General features: G+C 40.4%; 1 protein-coding gene across 1 annotated transcript in view; it reads right to left on the reverse strand.

Moving 5' to 3' along the window:
- ZNF236 (zinc finger protein 236) overlaps nt 1-15508 on the reverse strand; it is a 70800-nt gene that overhangs the window by 2720 nt on the left and 52572 nt on the right. Inside the window, exons 28-29 of the mRNA XM_010078558.1 lie at nt 10078-10275; nt 3306-3435 (exon numbers count right to left, since the gene is read on the reverse strand). Coding sequence (XP_010076860.1) covers nt 3306-3435; nt 10078-10275 — 328 coding nt within the window. The remainder of the gene's footprint in view (nt 1-3305; nt 3436-10077; nt 10276-15508) is intronic.

The following is a 15508-nucleotide window of genomic DNA, read 5'->3' on the forward strand; positions in this document are numbered from 1 at the left end:
TCCATATTAGTTCAGTCAGTTAGGCAGGAAGCAAATTACTGGGGAATTCTACAGACTTGTAATCTCCTTGGATTGTAACTCCTGCCTCTCTTTTTCTGCCCCCAGTATAACCAGAATGTTCCTTTCTACCACAGTAACCACAAAGTAGCTCTGTTCCTGTTCTTCAGTTCTACTCTCAGGAAGAGCAATCACCATTTCTCTTGGGGCACTGGGTAGAAGAGAAGTGTAAGCAGTAAACCCTTTAGATGAGAATACACAGGGTCAGCAGAGACTCCTAGGACATAACAACTGCTCTAGTAGATCAGATCAAAGTTTCCTCCCATACTTGGATGAGAAGCCATCTTTGACCAGTTGGTAGGAATACTCCTTATAAAACATGCTTACACACACCATACATGCAGTATGGTAACTGCGGCTAGTAGCAACTGATCAGTAATGCATCCTGCTAGCTGACAAATGCCTGCGAATAGCCATTGCCCTTATCAAGAGTTATTGCTTATCTATCAGAAGTTTTGCTGAAAGTGGATGATCCAGCTCACTAATATTAAAGTCTATCCTATCCCACTTCCACTTAAAACTTCCCCTCCTGTTACAATACTCTCTAGCTGCCATAACCAATACATATCACCCGCACTGCAGTATTTCGCAACATTATACGTAAGGATCTCATCCCTTCCCAGCTCAATGACGACCCATGTTTTTTATCTGCTTTTTATGCCCAGTACCTCCCCTATCTATCCATGCCTTCCCATTGCAACAACTCTAAACCTGCTTTTAGGATTCCCAAATCTCAGAATTCCCTTAGCAAAAAGAAACAAACAATAAATTCACCACATTCATGAATCCTCTCTATACAACCTTCTATCTTGTCCTGCTAGAGAGTTCTCAGAAACTGAATGAAATGTGAAAAAATGTCAGGGCCAGCACCTGGGACCGCTCTGGTTTCCAGCTGCCTAGCAAACCCTAACACCCCAAAGCTCAAACACTCATATGTAAATGAGGTGCAACAGCTCTTGCAATTACTGCTCCTGCTTTACCTTTGACAGTATACGAACTATGTGCTGAATTAAGCAACCTAAATGAGCCAAATTCATTTTATCTGAACAAGTAAAAAAATTCCACAGTAAGCTACACAATGCATAGGCCTGATCTAATTTATCCACAAATATTTGGACTCACTGAGTAATTATACTCCAAGTCTTCCTTTTTTCCCATGGAACACAAGTATCAGATTACATTAATTTATTTGCAAACATCATGATGTACCACAAAAACCATCAAGAAAGCACAGACAGAAAAAGCATGACCCTGTCTAGACTATGTCTCAGTGACTGCTTATGGATAATGGTGAGTATGAACTAATCTAACCCTAACGGAAGACAGAGTCATTTATCACCTGACTTTTCTATATGGCCACTGCTACATGGGAAGTTAAAGCAGTTTCCTAGACTGTGGCAATCTTAACATGTTTTCAGCTTCATCTTCTTTTTTGTTTTTCCCCTCTGTCTTCCCTGGAAAGCCTTTTATCGTTTATTACTTGTAACATCACAGTACACAGCCGTAGACATAGACTGAAACTGCACCATATTAACTGCTACTTGAAAAAAAGAGCAGAGACAGACCCTGCTTTAAGAATTTGACATAAACATAATATAAGAGAAAATAAATTAACAGATAGACAAGTATATAAGGATGCACTAAGATAAATTATCAATACTGGAAGTGGTCCCAAGACATCAACAGCCTATCAGATGTCATACAGATACATACTAAGAATTCAAAGATACTACTGAATAAGGGTTTATATCCTTTCCAAACATTTGCAGCACGTGAGTGTGTGTGTTTACATAAGACTTCATTTGTCAAAGCCAGAGAATAAAGTTTTGGTGCATGTAATGAAAGCATGCACAAGACACTTGGATATATAGGCAACTCAGAGACGCAAAACTAAAAACTGCAAGACTGAATCTGAAGGTGCAAAGTGAAGGCCATCCATTCAAAGATGAAACTCAAATTATATGTCAGAAGACCAGCAAGTGATGCTAACCAAGGAAAAATGACAGGGTTAACGAGGTAACTTAAAGGAAGAGATTAGGAACTTTGCTTTAAATGCACAAAGAGCAGACAGCTTAACTAGCAGAAATCGATCATGTGGACAGAGAAAGCTCTGTCTGACTCACTGAAAGAGAGTTATCCTTTTTTGGGAGTCTTCTTATGCTACACATGCAGTCAAATTCCTTGGTCCCCTCCAGCTTAGTAGCAATATAGATAACTTTCAAACCCTGTCCTTTTTAACTCTAGCAGCCATGACAGCTCTTTATTGGTAGCAGTGGTACAGAAAAGAGAGAAGTTGTTTCAGAGAGCTGACTCCTATATTTCAAAATCATGTTCTTAAGAACACTGTTCTTAAGATCCAGAAGGTGAAGGGTAAAGCAGGTGGGCTATCCTATGTACAACTTTAAACTTGTAGCAGGGCAGAAGCTGCAACCTGAAAAGCACTATCACAGAAAATGTGTGCTCCCTAGGAGAAGTCCGTAGTCTTTTTATAGAGTAACAGTTGAAGAAGAAAATAATTAAGCAGAAAAAAACACAAGTTAAAAGCACTGGCATAAGAAACAGAGTGAAGGGGAAAGCAGGTGGGCTATCCTATGTACAACTTTAAACTTGTAGCAGGGCAGAAGCTGCAACCTGAAAAGCACTATCACAGAAAATGTGTGCTCCCTAGGAGAAGTCCGTAGTCTTTTTATAGAGTAACAGTTGAAGAAGAAAATAATTAAGCAGAAAAAAACACAAGTTAAAAGCACTGGCATAAGAAACAGATGAAATAAGCAGTTCAATGACAATGAAGCACTGCACACAGCAGTCAGTATCAGCAGTCAAGACTGTCCCTTATTTAACATCACTGAGCACATCCATTCATTTGAACATTCTCCTATATGCTACAAAAAGACCCTCTAACTTCTTTAACACCCATTTAAACAATGCTTTAAAATATATTTTAATTGTATTTTAGATACAAGCTCATGCATTCACATTACCATTGCAGTACCGTCAGTCACAAAATACAGAGAAGTTTAGTCACACCACTAAGCGTGATGTTCTGGCTTTAAACAAAACAACGCAGTTTCTGAGATTTCAAGTCTGCTGTTTCTCATTTTAACTTCTAAATTCTTTGGGTTAGAAATTTCTTTTTTTTAAACTTTTGATATTTAAATACAGTTACCTGAAACCATGAGCAAGGACTCCAAATATAGTACCCATATGTTTACAAGAAAATCTTGTGAGATAAACATTTCCTGTGTTACCTGTGTGAATGCGACTATGTCTCTCTAGCTGACTTGGCTTAGCGAAAGCTTTTTCACAAGTATCACACTTAAACACTCTAGGCTTCTGGGAACTCAGTGAAGGTCCAGCCTGATGGGTTTGCATGTGTTCCTAAGCCAGTATAGAAAAAAAATACAATTCAGATCATTTAAAAAAACTTCAGTATTTAATACAGACATATATTCACACTGTGAAGGCAAAAGCAGAGGATTTTGGTCATCAGCACATAAGCCAGAAGACGACTGAAGCTAGCATTTTTTTTTCTTTTAAATGAGTGACTTTTTTTATACCAATTCTTTGTAAGGCTGATGCATAATTTTTAAATTTCTGAAAGCCTTTGTCAATAATTGTATGCATTGCTTTTTTGGCACACATTATTCCCTTAATAATTATCTGAAGCAAATAAAAAACCCAACCCAAAACAAAACCAGAGCTCTTGAAATGCTTTGTTCACTTACAAACATGGATTTTGGACAACTGTGCACTGTAAGTCAATACTGGATTTTTTTCCCTCCTCTCTCCAGTATCCATCTCCTCCCCTTCCCTGATACATAGATATTCCTACTCAGCACCCAAATAAGTACCACTGGAAGACCTTAGAGGCCTCAAAGAGAGAGTGTCGCAACATACACACAGCTGCACAATGTCAGTGTGCAAACAGAACCACTGTGCAACTAACTCTTAAATTGAATAAAAAAAAAAAGCCACTAAGGTCCTTAGAGGTAAGAAAGCAGAATGAGGGTATTATACATTTTATACACATTTTATCTTTATGAAGAAGCATTACTAACAGTTCTAACTTTAGTGGTTTTGATTCACTGATGCTGGGCCTGGAAGGTTTGCAAATTTAAAGAAGTATCTTATGTATTAACTTTCCCATTTTAATTTCTTTATTAATACCAAGATACAATTCAGATTACAAAAGAAAGCAAAAAACAAACATATTTAATTTAAAAATCTAATCAAGAACCATATGTGAAACAGTACTGTGAGCACTTGTCCACTTTCTAAAATGTGTGTGGATATTCTTTTCTAGTTTATTCATTACAAACTAAAGACTACTAATTAGTCTTTACTACACCTAAACAATAAGCCTTCTTGGTGTCTATGAAGTTCTATTCCTCACTCCATGAACTGAAGTAAATAGTGTCTCCAGAATTTGTTTTCACTGGAAAATCAGCAAGACTGTTACAGAGAAGAATATTATTATCATAGTAATTATAATAATATAGTATTATAGGGAAATAATAAAAGGTCTTCTCAGAAAATCACAGGAGATTTATAAACCAAAGCTTAGTTGGAGATGAAGAAAATCTCATGCTTTTAGCTTGTTCATTACCTCCTGAAGCATTGGAAGGGTAGAAGCATGTTATGACCTACTCCAAAAAATGATCTGAAACTGGATGCTTCCATCTGCCAAAAAAAAAAAAAAAAAAAAAATCCAACCCAAAACCCCAACAATCCCTCCCCACCCCATTTTTTACTTGAAAGCAAACAGGAGAGAATACAGATAGAGAAACTTTTACTTATGGCTGCTATCACCTTTCTCTGACAAAATAGTTTGTGATGCAATTCTGTTGCACTGATCTGCCTCATACTTTCGCTGTAAAATATATTCTTTTCAAAATAGTTCATAGGAATATAACGCTCTGTTATAGACAGACTTAGTATTTCATTGTCCATACGATGTTTTACAAGTTTATTTGTGTAATTCTCATATTGTTCAGACAGGAAGTATCTCAAATGAGTGTTACCTAATTAAGAAATAAGAACAGGAGACCTTCTCTGAAAGGGCCCTTCACCCCCTGACTCATGCATTGGTATGCAACTCTTCTGTTCCACCTATCTTAAATCATTAATTCAACTGCCTCTGAAAGTAAGGCAATAAAGTTTGTTTCATTCCATTGTTTTAATAAGATCAAAAGCTCATTCTACTTTCATCTTCAATTGATGTCTGTACTTCATTTCCTACTTAGTCACCTTGCAGGTATTTCCACTACCTAATGATACAGAACTGGACAGTTTAGTCATTGGGCATGTCTTAAGACTGTCCTCTCTGAAGCTGTACAATCAGGACAGTCACTAACATCACCGGAGCCAAAGACACTGGACTGAAAATTTCTGACATGAGGGCTGGGACTGTTGTTGGTGGTGTTTGTACACAATCTCTAAAGAAACCTTTCTTGTGGACAATTGTGAAATTGCTGGTACTGATACCTTTGGGAAAAAACAAATACAGTTAAATACTGGCATCTAAACATTGATATCCTTACCTCCTACTGGGTATTCTGGAAAGTCTGAAGTTTGTCAGTGCTCAATATTTTTGATGATCTCAGAATAAGTGAGTAATTATGATTTGGAGATTCATTTTGACTTTTATCAGCTTTCACAGCCACCAGTTGGACTGATAAAAATCAAACTGTTACACTAGTCCAAAGAGGGTAACAGCACTTCCATGGGATCAGCTGTATCAAACTACAAACTTCTGACACATTTTTGATGAAATGTTCCAAAAACTTAGCTTGTCACTCTGCTGGTTTGTGTATGTTTATGCCTATTATGGGAAAATAAACTGCTGAAACTTCCTCATCATCCGGTGAGGCCCACTCTCCAATTTTTACATATACAAACAACATTATCACCCTTTCTTAGGAACTAACAAAATGTGATCTTTTTCAAATTCTGATGTCTTTAGACCTGAAGGTTGCAAATGGCGCACTAAGCAGGAAGTGCTTCCTTGTATAAAGCTGCAGTTTAAAGAAGTTTCCCAAATAAAGCAAATTAGGCTGCCTTTCACATTAGAAAGCACCCATTCAAGAAGTCAGCTTTCAAATATAAATGTTTTCCTAACATCACTCTAGCCTTATCTAACAAGCAGATTTTTGTCCATGTTGCTCCAGATCGGAGTTGAACTGCAGATTTTTTTCAAATATCTTTTTTACAGAGAAAGTTAATTTAGGTTGGAAAAGACCCTTAAGATCATCAAGTCCAACCATAAACCTGACACTGCCAAGTCCACCATTAAACCATGTCCCTCAGTGCCACATCTTTTAAATACCTGCAGGGATTGTGACTCAACCACTTCCCTGGGCAGCCAGTTGCAGTGCTTGATAATCCTTTTGGTGAAGAAATTTTTCTTAACATCCAATCTAAACCTCCCCTGGTGCAACTTGAGGCCATTTCCTCTTGTCCTATCACTTGTTACTTTAGAGAAGAGGCCAGCACCCACCTCACTACAACCTCCTTTCAGGTAGTTGTAGAGAGTGACAAGGTCTCCCCTCAGCCTCCTCTTCTCTAGACTAAACAACCCCAGCTCCCTCACCTGCTCCTCATAAGACCTGTGCTCCAGACCCTTCAACAGCATCGTTGCCCTTCTCTGGACCTGCTCCAGCACCTCCATGTCCTTCTTGTGGTGAGGGGCCCAAAACTGAACACAGGATTCAAGGTGCGGCCTCACCAGTGCTGAGTACAGGGGCACAGTCACTTCCCTAGTCCTGCTGGCCACACTAATTCTGATACAAAGCCAGAATGCTACTGGCCTTCTTGGCCACACTGCTGGCTCATATTCATATTCAGCTGTTGACCGACACCCCCACGTCCTTTTCCTGGCAGTACACCTTTCCAAGCCACTTCCCTGAGCCTGTAGCATTGCATGGGGCTGTTGTGACCCAAGTGCAGGACCTGGCACTCAGCCTTATTGAATCTCATGCAGTTGGCCTCAGCCCATCGGTCCAGCCTGTCCAGATCGCTCAGAAGAGCTTTTCTACCCTCAAGCAAATCAACGCTCCTGCCCAACTTGCTGTCATCTGCAAATGTATTGAGGGTGCATTCGATTCCCTCATCCAAATCATTGATAAAGATATTAAACAGAACTGGCCCCAATACTGAGCCCTGGGAACACCAGTTGTGACCGGCCACCAACTGGATTTCACTACATTCACCACAACTCTTTGGGCCTGGCCACCCAGCCAGTTTTTTACCCAGCAAAGTGTACGCCTGTCCAAGCCATAAGCAGCCAGTTTCTCCAAGAGAACGCTGTGGGTAACAGTGTCAAAGGCTTTACTAGAGTCCAGGTAAACAACATCCACAGCCTTTCCCTCATCCTTGAAGCAGGTGACCTTGTCAGAGAAGCAGATCAGGTTAGTCAACCAGGACCTGCCTTTCATAAACCCATGCTGGCTGGGCCTGATCACCCGGTTATCCTGTACGTGCCACATGATGGCACTCAACATGATCTGCTCCACAACCTTCCCTGGCACCAAGGTCAGACTGACAGGTTTGTAGTTCCTTGGATCCTCCTTCTGGCCCTTCTTGTGGATGGGTGTCACATTTGCTAACCTCCAGTCAACTGGACCTCACCGGTGAGCCAGGACTGCTGGCAAATGATGTAAAGTGGCTTGGTGAACACTTCCACCAGCTCCCTCAGTACCCTTAGGGGGATCCTATCTGGCCCCATAGGATTGTGTATCTCTAAGTGGTGTAGCAGGTCACTAACCATTTCCCCTTGGGGTAGGGGGGCTTCATTCTGCTCCTCGTCTCTGTCTTCCAGCTCAGGGGGCTGGGCACCCAGAGAACAACTGATCTTACTGTTAAAGACTGAGGCACAGAAGGCACTACTACCCATAAACACTCAACCCTTTCATCATCATCATCAAGCTCTAGACAGTCAAAACACTTCACAACATAAAGGGCTACCTCACCACCTCTCCTTCCTTCTCCATCCCATCTCAAGTGTTTATAGCCATCCACTGCAGCACCCCAGTTGCGAGTCATCCCACCATGTTTCTGTGATTGCTACTATATCACAGTTTTCCAGCTGCACAATGGCTTCCAACTCCTCCTGTTTGCTGCCTATGCTGTGTGCATTCATGTAGATGCACTTCAGTTGGGCTACTGATTCTGCCACCTTTTTTGGCGGAGAAGTCCTAATGCCTACGTGAATGTTTTCAGGAGCTTCCTTGGTTTCCAGCACATCAACAACCTTTGTGTCTTTGCTGCCATGTGAATCTCCATCCCCTGCCTCCACTGAGATGGCTAGGGTGCTGTGCACATTAGTACAGGAACATTTCAAATGTGCTCTAGTGTACTCAGCACTTGTGGAGCAGAACAAAGGACCTTGCTAGCACACCATCCCTCAAACATTGGCATGCTGCCCTCAGGCTGATCTCTAGGGAGCCTAGTTTTCTACCTTTCCCCCTTCAAGTCTTGTTTAAAGCTCTTTCACTGAGCCCTGCTAACTCCTGTGCAAAAATCCTTTTCCCTCTTTGAGACAGGTATACCCCATCTGTCGCTAGCAGGCCTAGTGTTGTGTAGACCAACCCATGATCAAAAAACCCAAAACTTTACCAGTCACACCAGTCTCAGAGACAGTTATTGACCTGCTGGGTCTTCCTGTTTCTTCCCTCATCATTTCCTGCAACTGGAAGGATAGAGGAGAACAGTACTTGTGCCCCTGACCCCTTAACCAGTTGCCCCAATGCCCTGAAGTCTCTTTTGATTGCTGTTGGCTTGCTTATTGCAACTTCATCACTGTCTACATGAAAAAGCAATTATGGATAATAATCCAAGGGCTGTACCAGGGTAGGAAGTTTCTTTGTCATACCTTTAATCCAGGCCCAGTATATAATAGAAGTCAAGGATTAATCATGAAAAAAATTTAACACCAGCCAGTTCTAAAAATCAAATTGAAGTGAGAGTGATATTTGAGTTTTGTTATAATTACTTAAGGAACACAAGTATCAATACTGTATTTCTTTTTTTTTTTTTTCCTGGAAAATTTCTCCTAAGCCAGAGGTTAACAGTTTTACACCACCACATTTTGTGACAGTTTCCCCAAGGACCAATAGTCTGGTTGACACACATGATCACTCCAAGGGCGTGAAATTCACAAACGGTATATTTCCTTAAAATATGATACTACAGTGAAAGAAAATCTATCGAAAAGCTCTCCTAAGAGCTACTTAATACAAAGATATTTATACCAAGATATTTCTGGATTGTCTGGCTCCAGAAATTTCCTGATATAAATTCTAGGAAGTTGTCAAAATTCTATGCAAGTTATAATATATGTTTGCTCTTTTTGTAAAGCAATTCTTCAAATCACTGCCTTTTAGTATCTGTCAGAGACAGGATACTGGCCTGGACATACCACTTGTCTAGTATAGCCCAATATTCCTAACAGGAACATTCTATAATTTAATAAGAACTTAAACACAGCACTAATGTTTCTGAAAAAATTCGGAATTATCAGGTTCTTCATGATCTAGAGAAAACTACATAGAAAAAAATCACTAGACAACAGCAATAATATAAGGATATTTTAAAACAACTGCTTCCTCTGCAGATGTCACTTGTACTCGAAAGACAAAGCATCTAAAAATCAAATGATAGAGTGCAGAGCAGATAGCTTCCTATGATTCCAAAAGCTTATCTGGAAATCAGGATTAGCAGTGATGACATACATATGCAAATAAAGTAAGTGAAATCTTTTTCTGGTATTATTATTTGCATGACAAGCATTCATATTTTTCATTCTGTAGTCAATATATGCATTAAAATCCTCTCCATGCTCCAGGAAAAAGTTCTCTATCTGTGTATACATTATCACTTAGACTCCCTCTCTCAGATGCATACCTCTCACACTGTAAAAGAAAAGGAAAGATAAAGGGCTAATAGGTACCTTTCATTAATATGGCAAAAAATCCAAAACAAACGAATAAGTTAAGAGAAAAAACAACCATTATGACCAAGTACCTTGAGATGTGTTGCCCGCTTAAAGGCTTTATTGCAGACATGGCAAACATGTATTCTTTCCTTCCCATGAACCTCTTTACTATGGTGCATCAACATGGCGGCTGAAGAAAAGGTTTGACTACACTCAAAACACTGGTGTATGCGACCATCTTTTTCTGCTTGACTGCTTTTAGTCACATTAGGAGAAACCTCTGTCACCTGTAACAATTTACAAAAACAATCAAATACTTTCATAGGTGCATCTACAACTGTGGTTTATTTTTCCAAATCTACCTCAATGTGATCGATTTTTGGAGAGTACTTGCAAGCAACTTACCAACACAAAGAAAAGAAATAAGTTGTATGCAAATATAAACTTGTATTTCACTGCTCTTAAGACTAACCAAATACATGTATTTTAAGAAAACAAAGATTATAATAACTATGATCAAATTAATTTATGCTCTGTAAATATGTCTTTCTATAAATATTTTCTTATAATCGGTTTTATATTCCTGAGCATCTCAGATGATTCTCACTTTTCTCACCAAACAAAATTCAAAGCCAAAAACATTTCAGACAAAAAGGGAAGTATTTCTGATTTTACAGCGAAAAAAAACATGTTCAATTTGTTTAATTTCTTCATCAAGGACTCTATTTTAATAAGGAACTAAAGCTCTGAGCTACAACATAAAGTTTCAGAAATACTGAAACACAATGGAAAAGTGGATAGAATTTGGATGGGGTTTTGCTGTTTGTTTGTTTTGGGGTTTTTTTTAATCAATTACAGTGTTTGCAAAATTTTTGCTTTCTTAAAAGAATCTTAAATACCTTAGCTTACAGAAAGAAATCATTGAAGAAAAACAAAAGGAACTACTACTCTAAGTAAATTATTCAGGATAAACTAAATTTGAAAAAATACAGAACACAGTAAAATATTATCTGTAACTGAAAGCAAAGATACAGTACAAAACATATGGAAAGGAAGGACAAAAAATTGTGTGTGTGTGTGTGGTTCCAATTAAATGGAAAACTAGTTCCAACTCTTGGAAAAAGGCTGAAATGCTGAAAGGTCAGTCAATGTAGTCAAGATTAAATAAAACACAACATCACACAGAATGACAGAAAACTAGTTCATACTAGTGTTACATTTCGACTGTTGTTACAGTACTGCTCCTCAGACACTGTCACCCTTTGCAGATGACATTATTATAAGCCTTATGAAATGGCACCCTGATTTTATGAAAGCATATATAGATTGAACAGACAAAATCTAGCTTTAAATTCAGAAGAGTAAGAAAATATCTTTATGTTATATTTCAAAACATTGATCTTTACAGAGTATTTGAACACTTCCAGAACTCACAATCATAAGCATATGCAAATATAAAAATCATATGTACAAGACATTACATAGAACCAAAGAATAATTCAAGTTGGAAGGGATGCTTTGAGATTGCCTAGTCCAATGTCCCTAGAGCATGCTCAAGTCCATACCCAGATAGTTTTTGAGTATCATCAAGGATGGAGACCCCACAGTCTCCCTGGAAAAACCTCTTCCAGGGTTCAACCACCTTCACAGTGAAACAGGGTTTCCTTGTGCTCAGATGTTTGGGTTTTTTTTGTTTGTTTGTTTTTGTTTGTTTTGCTTTGGTTTTTTTTAAATTTGTGCCCATTACCTCTCATCCTTTCACTGGGCATCACTGACAATACCCTGGCTCTTCTTTACTCCCTCCCATAAGGCATTTATGCACATCAATGAAACCCTCACCCAGAGCCCACTCTTTTTTAGGCCAGTCAGTCCCAGCTCTCTCAGCCTCTAAGCCAGATGCTCCAATCCCTTAGTCATCTTTGTAGCCCTTCACTGCATGCACTCCTGTATATCCATATCGCTCTTGTACCCAGGTGCCCAGGAATGGACACAGAACTCCAGATGATGTGTTCTCACTGGTACTGAGAAGAGGGGAAAAATTAACCCTCCTGATCTGGCAACACTGCTCTTAATGCATCTCAGGATGATGTTGGCCTCCTTTGCCGCAAGAGTGCATTGCTGGCCCAGGGTCAACTACTTGCTCACCAGTACCCCTGTTCCTTCTCTGAAAAGCTGTTTTCCTGATGCCCTCAGTGTGTACCAGTGCAAGGGGTTATTATTCACCAGGGACAGGACTTTTTTTCCACTTCCCTTTGTTGAACTTCTTGAGGTTCCTGTTGGTCCAGTTCTCCAGCTTGTCGAGGTCCCTCTGAATGACAGCACACCCATTCGGTCTGTCAACCTTCAAGGTCACCTTCCAGTTTTCTGTCACCCGTAAACCTGCCAAACATGCACTCTCTGTCCTATCACGCATGTCACTAATGAAGAATATTAATGAATGATACCAGTCTCAGTATTTAAACCCAGGGGAGCACCACTAACGACTGGCTTTGATATGGACTTTGTTCCATAGATCACAATCCTTTTGAGACCAGAATTTCAGACAGTTTTCAATCCACCCCACTGTTCTGTTTATCTAGGCCATACTCCATCAGCTTGCCTACGAGGAGGTTATGGGAGACATCAAAAACCTTGCTAAAGTCAAGAAAAACCACATCCACTGCTTCTCTCATCCACCAAGCCTGTGACCTCATTGTGGAAGGCTTTCAGGTCAGTTAGGCATGTTTTCCCCTCCATAAATCCCTGCTGACTACTCCTAGTCACCTTGTCCCTTGTCTTTGGAAACACTTTGCAGAAGTATTTGCTCTATTGCCTTTCCAGGGATTCAGGTGAGGGCAACGGACCTGTACTTCCCCAGATCCTCCAACCTGCCCTTCTCAAAGGCTGGAGTACCCTTTTGCTTTCTCTCAGTTCTCAGGAATATCTCTGGATTGCCAAGACCTTTAAAATATAATAAGACAGTGGTTTCATAATGACATCAGCCAGTGCCCTTAGCACTCTTGAACGTATCCCATCACCAATGGATTTGTGTATTAACCTCCTCTACTGAGGATAGGTATTCATTTCTCCACCGTTTCCCACTGAACTCAGTGATCCGGGATTCCAAAAGACAAATCTTACCAGTAAAAATGAAGGAAAAGGGACACGCAGTATATCAGCCTTTCCCAAATCTTCTGTCACTAGGTCCTCTGCCTCATTCAGTAGTAGGCAAACTCATCTTCCTTTTGCTGCTGATATACCTGTAAAAGCCCTTCTTGTTACACTTTGCCAGATTCAACTCCAGGTGGGCTTTGGATGTGCTAAATTTATCCCTGCCTCCTTAAATGGTGTCTCTGTACTCCTTCAAGGTCACCTGATCCTGGTTCCACTTGTGCATGCTTCTTTTTTTAAGACAGGGGCTCCTTGTTTGTCTACGCTGGTCTCCTGTCACCTTTGTTTGACTTCCTACACATTAGGATTGACCATTCTTGAGCTTGGTCCTTCTCTCCAGGTCTGCTTATCATGTGATTATTCCAAGCAGATCCCTGAACAGACCAAGGTCTGCTTTCTTGATACCCAGGGTTGTGATCCCGCTATTTATGTTTATTTCTTTCCTTCAGGATCCTGAGCTCCACAATCCCATGGTCACTGCCTGACCTTCACATTCCCAACCAGTTGTTTGCTATTATCAGGTCCTGAAGAACACCTCTGCTTGCTGGCTTCTTGGTCATCTCTATCAGCAAGTTATCGTCAACGCGCTCCAGAAATTTCTCAGATTCCTTGTGCCTTGCTTGTTGCCCTTACCAGTAGATCTTAAGCATGCTGAAGTAACCCAGGTGGACCAGGGACTGCAAATCACAGATTCATTTTGGTTGGAAAGGACCTCTTGAGATCATCTAGTCCAACTCCTCCACTCAAGAAGGGTCAGCTAGGGCAGGTTGCCCAAGACCAAGACGAAAGCTTCTTCTATTTCTTCCTGATCAGGAGATCAGATGGCTATGTATGGCAGATGGCTAGTATTCCCAACAGTGTCACCCACATCTGTCTGCTTGCCAGTGCTTACTCATAAGTTCTCAGTTGGCTCACCATACAGGCAGAGTTCCATAAAAAAGCTGCTGTCTTGTCAGCCTCTCCTTCCTAAAGAGCCTGAATCCAGCCATAGCAGTGCTTCAGTTGTACGAGCTATAGCACCTTCTGTCTCCGATTCCAAGGAGATCTCAGCCCCGCAACCACATGCAGGCCTCTAATTCCTCCTGTTAGTTCCCCAAGCTGCATGCGTAAGTGTACAGGCACTCTGGAGACGCACCCAACTGCGACAATTTTTCCAAGGAGAGTGTTGGAATTTCCTCTATTACATTGTCATCGCAGCACTTTTATTTATATCCATACATCTCTCTTGAGGTGGGGCCCCTCCCTTCATTCCTTATTATTTTTGATGTTTCTCTTGTCCGTATCAGCCACAACCTGCCCACATCTTCACCTCTGCTTGCCAATCCAGTCAACCACTTCTTCACTTGATTGCGGGTCACCATCTGCCTCTCCTATTTTTCCTATTTTAGAGTTCACATTACCAAGTTGGTCGAAAACATTCATTTTGCCTTCAACAAGATTAGTCTAAACTACTTTTTCTAATATTAATAATATATTACAATTTAAAAGTTTCTACTCAAATTCAAATACATAAGAAGTTGAAAAGACTTTATGTTGCTCCACTATTAAAGCAATTTGGTTACAAAAAAGAGAATAGAAAAGGTGTAGCAATAGGTGTTATTTTTTTTTTCCACAGCTCTCAACTTTGTCTATTTTTATTATCTAATCACAACTTGGAAATTTTTGGAGCAGTCTGTGTTGAGAGGATGGTGCTGTAATTTGTCAAAAGAAACACATTATTAATTGCATTTATATTTTGTATATGAAAGTGTGTTTTTAACTCAAAACTTAAAACAAAATCTATGTAACCAGGAAGTCACAGTGAACCTCTTCCCAATATTCTTATTTGGGAATGACATCTTGCAGCCTTCCTGCTTCAGGCTATAGAGGAATCAGAATCATAGAATAGTTTGGGTTGGAAGGGACTTTAAAGATCACCTAGTTCCAACCCCTCCGTTGTGGGCAGGTCCACTAGACCAGGTTGCTCAAAGCCTCATCCAAACTGGCCTTGAACACCTCCAGGGATGGGGCATCCACAGTTTCCCTGGGCAACCTGCTCCAGAACCTCACCACCCTCGCAGTGAAAAATTTCTTCCTAATGTCTAGTCTAAATCTACCCTCTTTCAGCTGAAAACCATTACCCCTCGTCCTATCACTACGCCCCCTGACAAACAGTGCCTCCCCATCTCTCCTGTAGGCCCCCCTCAGGTACTGGAAGGCTGCTACAAGGTCTCCCCAGAGCCTTCTCTTCTCCAGGCTGAACAACCCCAACTCTCTCAGCCTGTCCTCATGCAGAAGATGCTCCAGCTCTCTGATCATCTTCACAGCTCTCCTCTGAACTCACTCCAACAGGTCCATCATGCCACTATTTTGATTAAATAATGTCCTTTA

This window comes from Pterocles gutturalis, unplaced genomic scaffold, assembly GCF_000699245.1.
Source record: "Pterocles gutturalis isolate BGI_N339 unplaced genomic scaffold, ASM69924v1 scaffold5783, whole genome shotgun sequence".
In the NCBI taxonomy this organism is placed as follows: Eukaryota; Metazoa; Chordata; class Aves; order Pterocliformes; family Pteroclidae; genus Pterocles; species Pterocles gutturalis.